Here is a 16,098-nt window from a genome sequence, read left to right on the forward strand (position 1 = left end):
TATTCATTCCTCCAGTATTTGCTCTGGATCTTCAGTTGGAAACAAAGTAGAGTGGAAAAGAGGACTCTGCTTGGAGTCAGGTGACACCAAGGTTCAAATTTCACTTTTAACATTTGCTAGCTCTGTGTGAACTTGTTCATATCATTTAATCTTTGAGTTTCTGTTTCCTGATCTGTAAAATGGGAATGATCAGACAGGGTAACCTAAAAGTCAATGCCGGTGTTATTAACATTTTCTTAAGTTTAGTCAGGCATCAAAACAAATCAAGCTCTGATTTGTATCATTTGACCAATTACAAAGTCTAATGCTCACACTGAAAATTTAACAATCAGCCCCTGTAAGCAAATATCAATTAGCTGCAGCACATTCCTAAATCATCTTCACAGAATTTTTGTAAGAAATGAATAGAAGAACATAAGGAAAAAACTATACAAATCTTAAATTGCTACATAAATATCAGCTATGATTATTATCTGTATTGTTATTTGGAACCAGAAAGACCTGTGTTCAAGTGTTACCCTGACACCTACTGATTGTGTGACCCTGGGCAAGTCATTTAATCTCTCAGTGCTCCAGACAGCTCTCTGATACTCTACCATTTGCAGAGAAAACACCATTGGTAGAGATTTTTTTCATTTGAGAATTCCTATATATATGAAATCACAGGTCCAGGTCCTATCTTATTATTGTTACTATCAGGCATAGTTTAAAAGGGGAGGGTGACTTTCTTTCTTGCTCCTTTTCTTCTACTCAGATATACCCACATTTCACCCACCATGAAGGAGTGGAGTCTAGAGCAGCAATGATTGCCTCTCACCTACTCATAGGCCTTCACAGGAGTTCCTAACTCATCTCACCTCTTATCAGTTCTTCAGCTTATATAGGCCAGGGTACATGCATTACATGAAAGAACCAGGTAGGACTGATGCCATCTCTAGCAAGGGGTTTGACTTGGCTTGGCCTGGTTTTCCTCTGCCTCTCTTGGCTTTTCTCAATGGTTTGTTTTGTTCAAAGAACACTGCCAAACCCTTAGTCTGAAATCTTTTTATCTGACCTCCTGACATAGCAAGAGAACTCTGTGGGAAATCAAACTTGATTGGATTTCTAACCTCAAACATAGAGGGTTCCTTAGGAAGATAGAATCTTGGTTCAGCTTTTGAGCTTTAAAAATTATCTGGTGGTTAATATCAGCAAGTAACTCGTCCATCATCAGATGATCAATTTAGAGATGGAAGGGACTTTAAAGGTCATCAGGTCTCACCCTCTTATTTGACAGATAAGACTAAGAGAAGATGAATTTCTAGGATTATACAACAAGAAAGTGTCAGATGTGGAATCAAACTTCAAACTCAACTAATTCCAGGTAGATTCTTCTTTCCAATATATCTTGCTACCAACAGAAGGGTCAGTACCAATACTGGGGAAATGAATAAATGAATGAATAAATGAACACAAAAGACCACTTATCGAGTATTTGCTATGCCATCATTATAGACTTTACTTCTCCTATAGCCCCTTTCTCCTTTTGGTGAATTCCTTCCATGACCTTCATTTTGAAGAAAGGTCCAGACCAATCCTCCCCAATTTTTTCACTCTGCAGCTCTCCTCCTATCCCCATTTTTTTTTCAATTTTCAGATCCCTTTTAAGTGTTGACTTTCCCCATTAGAATGTAAGTCATTTGATATTAATTGCTTCTATTTGCAAAAACTGGCATCTAAAAATCACATAAATGGTCATTAACTTGACTATGTGACTTACTTTGATGGGGGACCTGTCTCCAGGTCCAGTTCTCTGTGTCCTATACCACCAACAGGCTGTTAGACTTCTCTTCTAAGGAAGAAGTGTGCTTCAGTTTAAAAATCTTCCCTGCAGCATCTTCCTCACCTGTTTTCCAGAGTCCCTGTTTGCAGATATCAGGCCTGTTTGGGGGATTTCTTCCCACCTACTTGTTTCTGTCTGAAATGTTTTGGTTTGTTAAGATAAAAAAGAGCCTTCCTAACTGCAACACCATCTGGAGAATGAGAAACCATTTTTCCACCTACTTCCCTACTACTGATGAGCATATTCTATGGTTCCCCCTAAGAATTTTTAACTCCTTGACAATATAGACATTACCATTTGTTTCTCTTTCTTTCTAAATAGTGCTTGTCACAGGTGCTTAATATATATATATGAATGATTGGGAGGGAGGATCTCAGAAACCATTGAGTCCACAGGACCCCATTCATTTTAAGAAACTGAGCCTTAGGGAAGGGAAATGATTTACCCAAGATCACACAATCAATGTGAGAAGAGGGAGTGCTATCTTATAGCAGAAAGACCCTTCACCTGAGCATCAGGAGAATCAAGTTCTAATCTCAACTCTCCCTCTCCCCTTTGTGACTTTGGGTAAGGCATTTGTCTGCCCCAGGCCTTAGTTTTCAGATCTGTAAAATGAAAGGTTTGAATGAAATAACCTCTCCCTCTTCTCTACCTTTAGGGTTCTATGACTTGGGGCTTTGTAGCAGAATACCTAGGAAAGTTATTCTCATACACTCTTTGTTCTTTCAAAGGTAGTAAGAGTAGCAAGAGGCAATATTTTTATGTGGGTCACTTAAGAAATCCCACCATGTTCTCTTGTGAGTTTCTGTATTTTTCAGGGTAGTATACAGGCTGCATCCCAGTTCTCATGGAAATCTCATGTATCTTTTTTTTTCTTTTGATCTGGGACTCCAGGAGTTGCCCTTCCTCACCACCATCTCTTTTCTGACATGGACGTTGAACCAATGGAGAGAAAACTGGACTGTGGCAAGAAAATCATATTCTAGATTTGACTCTTGTTTCTGCTAATGACTCAACAGTGTCTATGAATCATGTGATGAAACAATACAGACCCAAGTCAGTCTCAAGACTGTCTCTTTTTTTGTTTGTTTGTTTTTTTAGGTTTTTGCAAGGCAAATGGAGTTAAGTGGTTTGCCCAAGGCCACAGGGCTAGGTAATTATTGTCTGAGACCGGATTTGAACCCAGGTACTCCTGACTCCAAGGCTGGTGCTTTATCCACCATGCCACCTAGCCGCCCTCAGGACTGTCTCAAATGGAGTCATCAATGGGATCTGGGGTACCCACATAAGCATAGGAATTTGGGGGCCACTCTAAGGCAATGAATTCACACATGCTCTGGGATGTTAAAACTGCTCAGGATTTTATCTTAGCAAATTATTACAAATATACTGGTTAAAACTCCTAGAAAATCAGTAACCACTTTAACAATAGGCTAGTTAAAATTTGAGTGAAAGTGAGTGTGTGTGTGTGTGTGAGAGAGAGAGAGAGAGAGAGAGAGAGAGAGAGAGAGAGAGAGAGAGAGAGGCAGAGGCAGGCAGGAGACTTGGCTTAGTGTAGCCACATGGCATGTGGGAAGCCCATGGTGCTATATGTGGCCTAAAAAAGAGTATGAGGAAAAACTCTCCTGCTAGAGTCAAAGAAGAGAAAAAAGAGACCAGAAGAGTCTGTGCTTCCTTTTAAATTCTCTTCTGGATAGGTTGGGCAAGGGGCAGTGCTTGGGGAATGGTCTTATATCTTGGGCCAGGTATCTTTCAATGGCAGGTGTAATCTTGGACAAACCACTGATCCATCTCAGTGGATCACTGTGGGTCTCAGTTTCTCCATTTGAATAATGAGGTAGAGCATAGAGCCAATTAAGGTCTCTTCCAGACCTAAATACTGTAATCTTACTTGTCCATCCTTCTTTTATGGACCTCTACATTCTAGCCACATAGAATTCTTCATTCCACATTCTCATCTTGCCCATTTCCATCTCCAGTGCCTAGGATAATTGGGCCATCATAGTCTCTTCAAGTCCTGCCCTTATTTCAAGGCATAACATAAGATTCACCTCTTTGATGAGGTCCTATTGTACCAAAGATTTCTCCATCCTTAAATTTCTCAGGCATTTTGCTTGGAATTCTCTTTTGAATATAGCTCATTCTCCTTCTGGTTACATGGCTTCCCCATCTTCAGCCTCCTTTTTGGGAGGTAATCCGGATTAAGTGATTTGCCCAGGGTCACACAGCTAGTAAATGTCTGGTGCCAGATTTGAACTTAGGTTCTCCTGCCTCTAGAGTCAATGCTCTAACCATTATGCCACCTAGCTTCTCCTTCCTAAAACCTTTTACATCATAAATAACTTGAGAACATGCCTTATGTCTTATCTGTCTTTGTATCCCCCATAGTATCTAGTATAGATCCTTGCATATAGTAGGTGTTCAATAAATGCGTTTGCATTGAATTATTTTGGCAAAGGTATCCAGTCTTCTTTTGTCCTCTTGATCTTCTCCCTTTGAAAAAGCTTTTCTTCCCAAAGAATACTGACAGATGGGAGGAAAACAGAAGTAGGTATGCCTGACTTTCTTCTCTGTATCTATATGAATTGGCTCATTAAATAGCTAGCAAAATCATGTCAAATGATATGTGTCTTTAGAAGCTATGTTAATTTGAAAATATCAGAAAAATAACTCAGAGGAAAAGTGGGTGCAGCACTAGCAGCTGAACCCCATTTACTTTCTCCTAGGAGCCATGGATCACAGTTTCTCTTTCATTTTACAAAGGAGGATATTGAGACTGAGAAAGAAACTCTAGGTAATTTATCCAAAGCTGCCCAGAAAGAAAAGAGTAGATCTTAGATTTGAATACAGGACTCTCAGGCCCTTTCTCTCAAGCCCTACATCCTAGATCTGCCTGGAATGTAATCTTTTCTCCTCTTATTAGTACTGAACTACTTCAATTCTGTTAGAATTTCCTGATCTCAAGATAAACAAACTCCTTTCTTCCCCCAGCCTTTTTTTGTCTTCCTTTTTTGGGTTGGGGCCTATGAATTCATTAGTTAGGGAAATCCCTTTATGGATATATCTTCCACCAATGCAGGTCTGCCATTCCTCTGTAACTCATAGCTTTGTCTGCCTGGAGGCATTGAGAGATTAAGTAGCTTGTCCCTGATCGCACAATTAGTATGTGTCAGGGGTAGAACTTGAACCCAGGGCTTTCTAGCTCTTAAAGCAACCCTTTCTATTCACTAGGTCATTCTACCTCTTTTCCCTTTAATTTGCCCAATTCACCTAAATTTGCCCGGTAGCAGTGATTCATATGTATACGAGCAGCTTTTAAGGATTTCCAATATAGTTCCTTACAACAGCCCTCTTATGGAAGAGTAGAAGTGCTCTTTCCTTTTTACAGATGAAACAACTGAGGATCAGTAGAGATTACTTGACTTTCCTTGGAATACCAAAAGAGTAAGCATCAAAGCCAAGATTCAATACCAGGTCTTTGCTCTCCAAATCTAGGGTTCTTCCTACTGTATCAGAACACCTGTCCAGAAAACCTGAATCCATTTTGTTTTGACACAATATTTTCTTACTGTTTTCACTCAACGAATACCTATAAAACAGTATATTAGTTATAAATGATGAAATGAAATTACCTAATAGAATGACTGACCCTTATGTTACATATCACTTTCCACTTTTGTACTTGACCCAGCATGAACAGAAATAAAGGATGTGTGCTTTCATGTAGATAGTATGGTTTCCATGGGGGCTCTTGTTTTGTACCCCGAGTCTTATTGCCATTTAAAGAGTCTTTATTAATATTATTGTAGTCATTGTGCGTGTATATGACTTAGTTTCTATCACTGGCATCAGTTTCCATCACAAGACATTCATATTTGGGGGGGAGCGGCAAGGTAATGGGGTTAAGTGACTTGCCCAAGGTCACACAGCTAGATAATTATTAAGTGTCTGAGTCTGGATTTGAACTCAGGTTCTCCTGACTCCAGGGCTGGTGCACTATCCACTGTGCCACCTTACTGCTCCCATTCATACTTTCATACGTGTTTCTCAGCCTTCTACATGCTCATCATGTCTTATTGTATGATATGTTTTCCATTACATATATATAATATGATTTAACCATTCCTTGTTGATTGGACACCATCTCCCCCCCTTTCCCCCAGTAGCTTTTTAGCATCATGATACTGCTGTGAATATTTTTATACATGACAGTCATTTCCATGAATCTCCTTGAGGGTCACACTCACCAGAAGGATCTTTGGGTTAAATAGTAGGAAAAATTTAGCAACATTTCTTGCATGAATCCAAAATGATTCCTCAAACAATTGGATCAATTCACAGCTTCACCAACAATGAATTAAGATATTTCTTTTCCCACCAATGATGAATCTGCCAATCTTTTAAAACTTCACCATTTTAATTGGTGAGATATGAGGAGATACCTCATAGTTGTTTTTAATCTGCATTTCTCTTTTTAATAGTGATTTTGAAAAGGTTTTCAGATGGTTGTTGATAGTTTACATTTCTTTTGGAAATTGTTTGGTCTTTGTTGGGGAATGGGTCTTAATATCAGAGACATATGACAAGATCCTATAGATTTTTTGTGTCAGATTTTTTTTATCATGGATTTTTCATGCAAAAACTTTTCCCATTTATATAATTTCATTCTAATTCTAGCTGTATTGATTTTATCTATGAAAAAGCTTTTTAACTTTATGTAATCAAGAGTGTTCACTTTGGGCTTTTATAAAGGATAAAAGCTTTCAAAAATGCTTTGTGCTTATTAAAAAAAAATACTTCTTTAGAACCCTCCTTTGTAATAACTGAGTACCATTAGGCAAAGCAAACTGGCACATGGACCATGTCTGACAACTTAGGCTTTATTGCACATCCAATTGACTACTACTTTCTACTCAAAGGGGAGGTATGTCTCATCAGCCAAAGAAAGTTTACTTTTCATTTTTTTATAAACAAGAAACTAGATCATTTGAAAAATAAGGAGGCAAGATGGGACACAAATCTAATTCTAAAATAATTTAAATTTAGCCAAATAGTGACAAACACAACTTCTCAGTCTTCTAGTCTGAGCCTTCTTTTTTTTTTTAGACTCAGCTCCAACTGAAGATAACACTTCTGTCCTTGGACCCCAAAAGGTGCTTGACCAGAGTTCAGGCTGACAGTGATCTAGGGCTGCATGAACCTGCAGGGTCTCATATGGTCTCTCTTTCCTGGAAGTCTTTTTCTCCAATCTTTGAAATTCTGATTTGACTGATTTTCTGGCTGGGTCATCATTGATTCTATGAACCAACTCTTAAGTCTGGCCCTCAGATTCTTCTGGCCCTCCCCTTAGGGTAGAAATTGAGTTTCTTCATATTTCATTTTAAGTAACAATTTCTGAGGCCTGGCCTCAGTTTGCTCATATGGCCCTTGACCCTTTCTTAGCATGATTCTACCTTCCGGTACTCGGGATTTTTCTATTCTCTTTCCAAAATTTACACCTCCCACAGTCCTTTAATACCACCTACCAAGTTCTAGTTTTTATCCTGAGGGCTCTTTTCATTCTCTGTTTATTAGTAGAATTGGAAATAATATACACTCTCTGAACCTTATAAACATTTCATAATTTTTCTTGACCTAGATTATTGATTTTGTGCAGGTTGTCCTGATGACTCATGATTAGCCTTAGGAATGAAAGTAATCTGTTATTCTCTCATTCAAAAGTTTTATAATATAACAAATACTATTAACAGATAATTTTTTAAAATAGGACAATATCCACCCATAGTAATATCATTGTGGACCATAACTTTGGATCATATAACTTGGAGAAAGAATATAGTCAAGGCTACAGATCATGAACAATATATCTAAGATAGCCTTAGGATTATTGTAGTATTGTGATTTAGATATAGAAGGAAACAATCTAAGGCCCTAATTTTACAAATGAAGAAACTAAGTTCTAAAGAAGTTCAATGACTTACCCAAGGTCATACAGGTCAAAGCCATAAGTCATCCCACATGTAAAAACAGAATCAGAGAATGTTTGGAAGATACCTCAAATCAGTGAGACAGTCCTTCACTGAAGGAAGGAAGAAAAGGAGGGAGGGAGGTAGAAAGAGAGGAAAGGAAGAGAAGAAAAAAGGAAGAATGGAAGGAAGGAAGACAGGAAGAAGGAAGAAAGAAAGGGAGGGAAGGAAAGAGGGAAGGAGGAAGGAAAGAAGAAAAAAGGAAGGGAAGAAAAGCAAGAAAGAAAGAGGGAAGGAAAGAAAGACAGAGATAGGAAGAATTTATTATGTGTTTACTATGTGAAAAGCATTGTGCTAAATTCTAGGAATATAAATTGAAAATTAAGACTGCTCACAGGGAGCTCATATTCTAATGGAGAAGATGACACATGGGGAAGGTTTCAGCTACAAGTCAAGCAGAAAGGTCCCATGGGTCTTAGGGTGAAGCAGCAAAGCAGAGGATAATACATCTTCTTTAATATCATCTTCACTGGGGAAAAAGAATCCCATCAGTTGCTGATGCTAGATCATTTGACAATGTCTAGGACTTTGGTGACAGGAACTTTCTTTCCTGTGTTATCTGCAGGGAGATTTTATTGGGCTGTATCTCTACAGGAGTTTGTTCCCAGGATGATGACTGGAAGCATAACAATGCTTCTCAAAGCTGTTGGATCCAAGATGCTGGGTTATATTCATCAGGTCTGAGGGGTCTTGGTGGATAAGGTCCTGGTGGTGGTTTGGTTTGCTTGGCACATGCTGTCTTCCATGAGGTGCCTTGCTACTTCCTAGCCTCTGATCACAACCCATTGATAGTAGATGGACAGCAATTGTTGTTAGTGTTGATGGGGAAAACAGATCCCTTCTCCACAATAATTTTTATCCTCAATGATGGCTATGGAGATTGGGTTGGAAGGGCTGGTGGCATTGGAAATACTGATATTCTCACAGCTCTTGGGATGTTTCCTTTAGAATCTGACAACTAATGGCAAGATGATGGTGGCCTCTCCCTCAGGGTGGCTTGCAAACAAGGCTACTAGGCCAAGAGAGACCCAGATGGTCAAGGTCACATAGCCATCTCAGAATCTTAGAATTGAGAGGGACCACAGAGATCATAGCCTCCATCCCTTGTCTGATTTGTGGTTGTTGAGTAATTTTCAGTTGTATCTGACTTTTCATGATTCCATCTGAGTTTTCTTGACAGAGATAGTGTAGTGGTTTGCCATTTCTTTGGCAAGATCATTTTCCAGAGAGGGAAACTGAGGCAAGTTAAGTGATGTGCCCAGGGTCATACATGTCTTAAGTATCTGAGGCCAGATTTGGATTCAGGAATATGCATCTTCCTGACTCCAGGCCCAGTAGATGACAAGCTGTAGAGGTTTGGAGGTTTATGGAGTAATGGAAAAGAGGGACCTTAAGGCAGAGGAAAAGAAAGGATAGCTGCTGTTGGGAGTTTAAAAATCTATGAGAAATGGGATGGCTAGGTGGCACAGTGGATAGAGCACTGGCCCTGGAGTCAGGAGGACCTGAGTTCAAATCTGGCTTCAGACACTTAATAATTGCCTAGCTGTGTGGCCTTGGGCAAGCCACTTTACCCCATTGCCTTGCAAAAAAAAAATCTATCAGAAATGAATAACAGGGGGAAGCTAGGTGGCATAGTGGATAGAGCACTGGCTCTGGAGTCAAGAAGACCAGAGTTAAAATTCAGTCTCAAACACTTAATACTTACTTAGCTGTGTGACCTTGGGCAAGTCATTTAACCCCATTGCCTTACAAAAAACAAAAAGCAACGACAAAAAAGAAATGAATAAAAGCATTGCATATAGTTGTCAGGACCCCCTAAATTTCTGAGGTAACACAGCTAGCTGTATTTTTGGTTTTGCAAATTTTTCTAGGAGCATTCAGTAGTTAAGAAGAAAAAAATAAGACAAGGCAGAAGTTGGGGGGTGACCAAGTGTTAGAAAATTTGTCATTCTATCAATCTAAAATCATATTTCCTGCAATTTTCAACCAATGTAGTCTAAGCATTGCGTTTTGGGATCAAGAAGAATGTTGTTGTTATTGTTGAGTTGTTTCAGTCCTATCTGACTTTCATAACCTCATCATCTATGCTTTCTTGGCAAATATGCTGCAGTGGTTTTACATTTCAATCTCCAGCTCATTATACGGATGAGGAAACCAAGGCAGACAGCATTAAGTGACTTGTCCAAAGTTACTCAACTAGGAAGTGTTTGAAGCCAAATTTTAACTCGGGTCTTCCTGACTCCAGCTCTATTTGCCCCAACTTCCTGACTTCAGGTCTGATTTATACCATCTATTTGCCCCAACTTCTACCCAACCATTCTTTAAATACTTAAAAATAGCAATCACATCCCTACTTCCTCGACTATTAGCCTAGTTTGGGGAAAATCCTTCTAATTCCCAAATCTTTATTCTTTTTAACCATCCCCTACTTTCTTATAAAACAGCAAAATCACAAAAACAAAAGTTTTGCCTAGTGTTTGCATTGCATATAGGAGTATTACCTTTATATAGGCTGCAACATGCCTGATGATTGTTTGATTTTGTGGTAACTACCCAGAAAATTTTACATGTGTTAGAAGATCAAATTGATGGATGGGTTTTATTTGGTACCTTGTTCATGGTTCAGAAGATGAAGAAAGGGGGGAAAAAGCTATTTATAGCATAGGGCCTGCTTTGAAACTCATCTTTATCTCTTTCCTCTGGTCTCAGATAAAATAGATTCTGGTTGGCCTTTTGCTTTTACCTTTCCTTTTCTCTTCTTTTTTCTCCCTTTTCTTTTCTTCTCTTTCTTCTTTTTTTGAGATATAATGGCAGCCAAAAATGAAGTGACTCTGATGGAAGTCCTAAATGTTAGGCATATCGCCAGGACTTGGAGACAGTGGTAGGTTTTGCCCCTTAATAAAAGAACAGAAAGGTATTGTCTGGATCTCTCCTTTGTCTAATTCTTCCCCTCTTACTCTCCCCAGATCCCATCCCCAATGGAATGTAAGTTTCCTGAGGATACAAAAGTACCTTTATAGCACCAGCATTTAACAAATAGTAGGTTTAATCAATGTTTCTTGAACAAATTTGAATAAAGCAATTTCAATTACTTCACATTGCTGGTGGAAAGCATTAAACATTCTTAGTTTTTTTCCTATCAGGGAAGATTGATTATCCAAGCCTTTACTTCCCTCTCTTTCTTCCTTCATACTTTCTGGTTTTCTTTGCATATACCCTAAAGGGTTATCTTCTTGACTATATAAAAAAGTTAAAGGTAGACGGTTTGCAATTATTTTTTGATGTGATGTCTTGGAATCCATCTAAAGTGTGTTTTATTCATTTTGCTGTTCAGGTACATTTTCTACTCCCAATCCTTCCTCTCCTCAACCTTAGAGATCATCTAGGTCAATTCCCTCACATAAAAATAGGGAAACTGTACCATACAGAATCAAAATAATTAGTCTAAGTAATAAACCAGTAATAAGTGATATGACTGGCATTTAAATCCAGGTGCCCTGACTGCCAGTCCAGCACCCTTTCTACTACTACACTATGTGGGTAAAATCACCATGACTTAGCAAATGATTGGATATAGGGGACATGAAAGTGAGTCAAGGATAGCTCTAAAGTTGCCAACCTGGATGACTAGAAAGATGGTGATATCTTTATCAGATATAAGGAAATTTAGAGAGTAGGAGGATTGGAGCTGGTTTAGCTGGCAAGTGTAAGATAATGAGGAGGTATTTTTTGGATATGTTGATTTTGAGATGCTAGCTGAAATAATTAACAACTTCAAAAAAAGTTGCAGGATATAAAATAAACCCACATAAATCATCAGCATTTCTAAATATTACCAACAGTTCTGACAGCAAGATATAGAAAGAGAAATTTCATTTAAAATAACTGCAGATGATATATAATAGTTAGGAGTCTACTTGCCAGGACAAATCTAGGAACTAAATGAATGTAATTATAAATCACTTCACACAAATAAAATCAGATTTAATTAACTGGAGAAATATTAATTGCTCATGAGTAGGTTGAAATAATATAATGAAAATGACAATACTACCTAAATTTATTTACTTATTTAGTGCCACACCCATCAAACTATCAAAAATTTATTTTTTAGAACTATTAAAAAACTAACAAAATTCATCTGGAAGAACAAAATGTCTAGAATATCAAGGGAATCATGATTCCCTTGATGGGATAGAAGGTAGCTTAGCCACTATACCAGATCTCAAATGGTATTACAAAGCAGGATTCATCAAAACAATCTATTACTGGCTAAGAAATAAGGTTATGATCAGCAAAATAATTAGGTACACAATTGTTGTTTGTCCTTCTTTCTCAAAGAGGAACAATGACATCAGGAAGGTGATATCTTGAAATGTCCCTTGACTTACAAGGACATTAGAATTAAGGGAGGTCAAACTGTGCAAAGTCACAATATCACTCTTTCCTCCAGTCATTTGGGACCAGTGGCAAGATAGCAAGAGAGACCCCAGATGGAGTGGGAGCCTTTGGCCTTTTTAAGCTAAGGTATTTCCCAGGTTGCTTTGTCTGAGGCAAAAACCATTCAGTAATTTAAGGCCAAGTAAGAAATTAGGCAAAAGATAGCCTATCCAAAAATAAAATAATATTAATAATAATAATAACAATAATAATATGGGAGGGGATTCTGGCCAGAACAAAAACAACTGTCATTTCACTCACTCTGAGCTATCAAATCCAAATAAGGACCAAGTGAAGTTTGAGCCAGGACCTATAATTGACCAATCAGTGAAAGTCAGATTGATTTGAATTTAAGGCATAGTGAAGTAACTCCATTTGAATCCCAATGGGTTTTATCAAAGCCTGGTTTTCCAAAGCTTTTTCAAGAAATCATAATTGAAACTACATGGGACAGAAGAGTTAGTTGTCCCAAATAATACAGGGTAGTAAATGACTATAGAAACCTAGTATTTGGTAAATGCAAAGGTTCAAGCTTTTGGAATAAAAACTTGCTGTTTGATAAAAATTGCCAGGAATTTTGGAAAGCAGTTTTGCAGAAATTAGGTATAGGCTAGCATCTCACACCATATGCCAAGATAAAGTCCAAATAAATACATAATTTAGACATAAAGACATCATAAGCAAATTAGGGGAGCATAGATTACCTGTCAGATCTATAAAAAGGAAAAAATGTATGATCAAACAAAAGAGAACAATTTGGTATATAAATGGACAATTTTGATTACATTAAGTTAAAAAGGTTTGGAACAAACATACAGCCAAAATTAAAAGGAAAGCAAGAAACTGGTGGGTAAATTTTTATGGCAGGTTTCTCTGATAAAGACCTCATTTCTCAATTAAATAGAGAACTAAGTCAGATTTAGAAGAATCTTAGTCATACTCATTTCTAAAATATATAGAGAACTGAGTCAAATTTATAAAAAAAAAAAAACCATTCCCCAGTTGACAAATGGTCAAAGGCAATTTACAGATGAGGAAACCAAAGCAATCCATAGTCATATGAAAAATTACTCTAAATCATTACTTATTAGAGAAATGCAAATTAAAGCATCTCTGAAGTACTACCTCACACCTCTCAGACTGGCCAATATGACCAGAAAGTGCAATGAGCAATGTGGGAAGGGATGGGAAATCTGGGTGGAGCTGTGAATTCATCCAACCTTTCTGGAGAGCAATTTGGAATTATGCCCAAAGGACAATAAAAATGTACATACCCTTTGATTCAGCAATACCACTACTGGATCTATATCCTGAAGAGATCATGAAAAAGGGTAAAAATCATCACTTGTACAAAAATATTCATAGCAGCTCTGTTTGTGGTGGCAAAGAATTGGAAATTGAATGAATGTCCATCAATTGGGGAAATAGCTGAACAAATTGTGGTATATGTATGTCATGGAATACTATTGTTCTATTAGAAACCAGAAGGAATGGGAATTCAGGGAAGCCTGGAGGGATTTGCATGAATTGATGCTGAGTGAGATGAGCAGAACCAGAAGAACATTGTATACCATAACAGGAACATGAAGTTGATGATCAGTCTTAATGGACTTGGTCATTCCATCAGTGCAACAATCCAGGGACAATCTTGGGGTATCTGTGATGGAGAATACCATCCATATCCAGAGAAAGAATTGTGAAATTTGAACAAAGACCAAAGACTATTACCTTTAATTTAAAAAAACACCATTATATTATTATGTCATTTTGCTATCTCTTATATTTTATTTTTTTTCCTTAAGGATATGATTTCTCTCTCAACCCATTCAGTTTATATCAATGTATAGCATGGAAACAATGTAAAGACTAACAGACTGCTTTTTTTGTGGGGGGGAGAAGCAAGATTAGGGGGAAAATTGTAAAATTCCAAAAAAAAAAATTAAAAAAGAAAGAATATTAATCATTCCCCAATAGATAGTCAAAAGAAATGAAGGATAGCTAGGTGGCACAGTGGATAGAGTTCTGAGCCTACAGTCAGGAAGACCTCCATTTAAATCTGGTCTTCAATACCCAATATCTGTGCCACTCTGGGCAAGTCACTCTTGTTTGCCTCAGTTTCCTCATTTGTAAAATGAACTAGAGAAGAAAATGGTAAACCACTCCAATATCTATGCCAAGAAAACCCTAGATAGAATCACAGAGTTGGAGAGAACTAAAATGACTGAACCACAACGGTTATTAATAGGTAATTTTCAGAAGAAAAAAATCTTAGCTCTATCTGTAGTCATATGGAAAAATGCTAAATCATGAAATGCAAATTAAAACAACTCTGAGTCACCACTGTGACCTGTCAGATTACTATGATAGAAAAAGGAAAATGACATTTTGGAGTGGATGTAGATTGGAATATTAATGCACCATTGGTAGTATCTTGAACTGATCTAATTCTGGAGAGTAGTTTGGAACTATGCTCAAAGGGTAATAAAATGGTGCATACTTTTTGATCCAGAAATACTAGATCTATATATCCAAAAGATTAAAAAAAAAACAGGAAAGGACCAATTTGTACAAAAATATTTATAGCATCTCTTTTTGTGGTGGCAAAGACTTAGAGATTTAAGAGGATAGTCATCAATTTAGGAATGGTTAAACAAGTTGTGGTATAAGATTGTGACAGGATATTTTTGTGATATAAGACAAATGAGATATAAAAACTTTGGAACTGGGATATAAATGGAATATTGTGACAGGATATTTTTGTGTTATAAGACAAATGGGATATAAAAACTTATATGAACTGATGCAAAGTGAAGTAAGAAGAACCAGGAAAACATTGTACATAGTAAAAGCAATATTGTATGATGATAATCTGTGAATCATTTAGCTATTCTCAGTACTACAATAATTCTAAAGAATTCTGAAGGATTCATGATGAAAAATGCTTCAGAGAAAGAACTGATAGAATCTGAATGCAGATCGAATCATACTTTTTTAAAACTTTTTTTTGGACTGTTTTCTTTTGCAACATGGCTAATATGTTTTTGTATGAATGCCCTTGTATAACCTATATCAAATTACTTGCCTTTTCAAGAAAGGGAGAAGGGACAGAGGGAAAGAATTTGAAACTCAAAATTCAAATGTTAAAAATCTGTAATTAAGAAGTATTTAATGAAATAATAAAATATAGGTGAGGGAAACCTTTCTGTGTTCCATTTTGGTTCACACTACAAGGTGCCTGGCTAATTACTTCCAAACTGGTTGTAATTTGGAAATGTTGGGGTGGGAGAAGTAAGAATGGCTATGAAGCAACTTTATTCTCTTTCTGTTTCCTTCTATTTTCAGAGCCTAGAAGGAGGTTCTTACCGAGGGAGCTTAAAAGACCCCACAGGTTGTTTGAATGAAGGGATGACTCCACCCACACCACCTCGAAACCTGGAAGAGGAGCAGAAAGCCAAAGCCCTCAGGGGCAGGATGTAAGCCTATGATGGGGGCAGGGGGCAAAACTGAGAGAAGAAGGAGGAAAAGAGAGAATGTCTCTTCAATATATTCAAAAAAAAGGGACAAGAAAAATGTTTTCCAAGTTCAATCATTGTGGAGTTAAGCCAGGATAAGAGAAAAGGGGTGTACCCTAGCATATAAGATGTGCAACAAGAGATTCTTTTAAATAATATTTCTTAACATTTTTGGATAAATTATTAATATATTTTGTTTTTTATAATCTACATTTCTAAATATATTTTGTATTTCTCCAACCCAACAAACCTGGTAAAAAATATTTAAAAGAGAAAGGAAAAGAAATTAGATCCGCAA

The 16,098-nt window shown here is 37.3% G+C and overlaps 1 protein-coding gene across 12 annotated transcripts in view; it reads left to right on the forward strand.

Moving 5' to 3' along the window:
* KALRN (kalirin RhoGEF kinase) overlaps nt 1-16,098 on the forward strand; it is a 1,044,937-nt gene that overhangs the window by 926,210 nt on the left and 102,629 nt on the right. For all 12 annotated transcript variants that reach the window (XM_074214684.1, XM_074214682.1, XM_074214681.1 and 9 more), the window contains one exon: nt 15,631-15,761. In XM_074214684.1, the coding sequence (XP_074070785.1) occupies nt 15,631-15,761 (131 nt within the window). The remainder of the gene's footprint in view (nt 1-15,630; nt 15,762-16,098) is intronic.

This window comes from Macrotis lagotis, chromosome 1 (genome assembly GCF_037893015.1).
Source record: "Macrotis lagotis isolate mMagLag1 chromosome 1, bilby.v1.9.chrom.fasta, whole genome shotgun sequence".
Classification (NCBI taxonomy): Eukaryota; Metazoa; Chordata; class Mammalia; order Peramelemorphia; family Peramelidae; genus Macrotis; species Macrotis lagotis.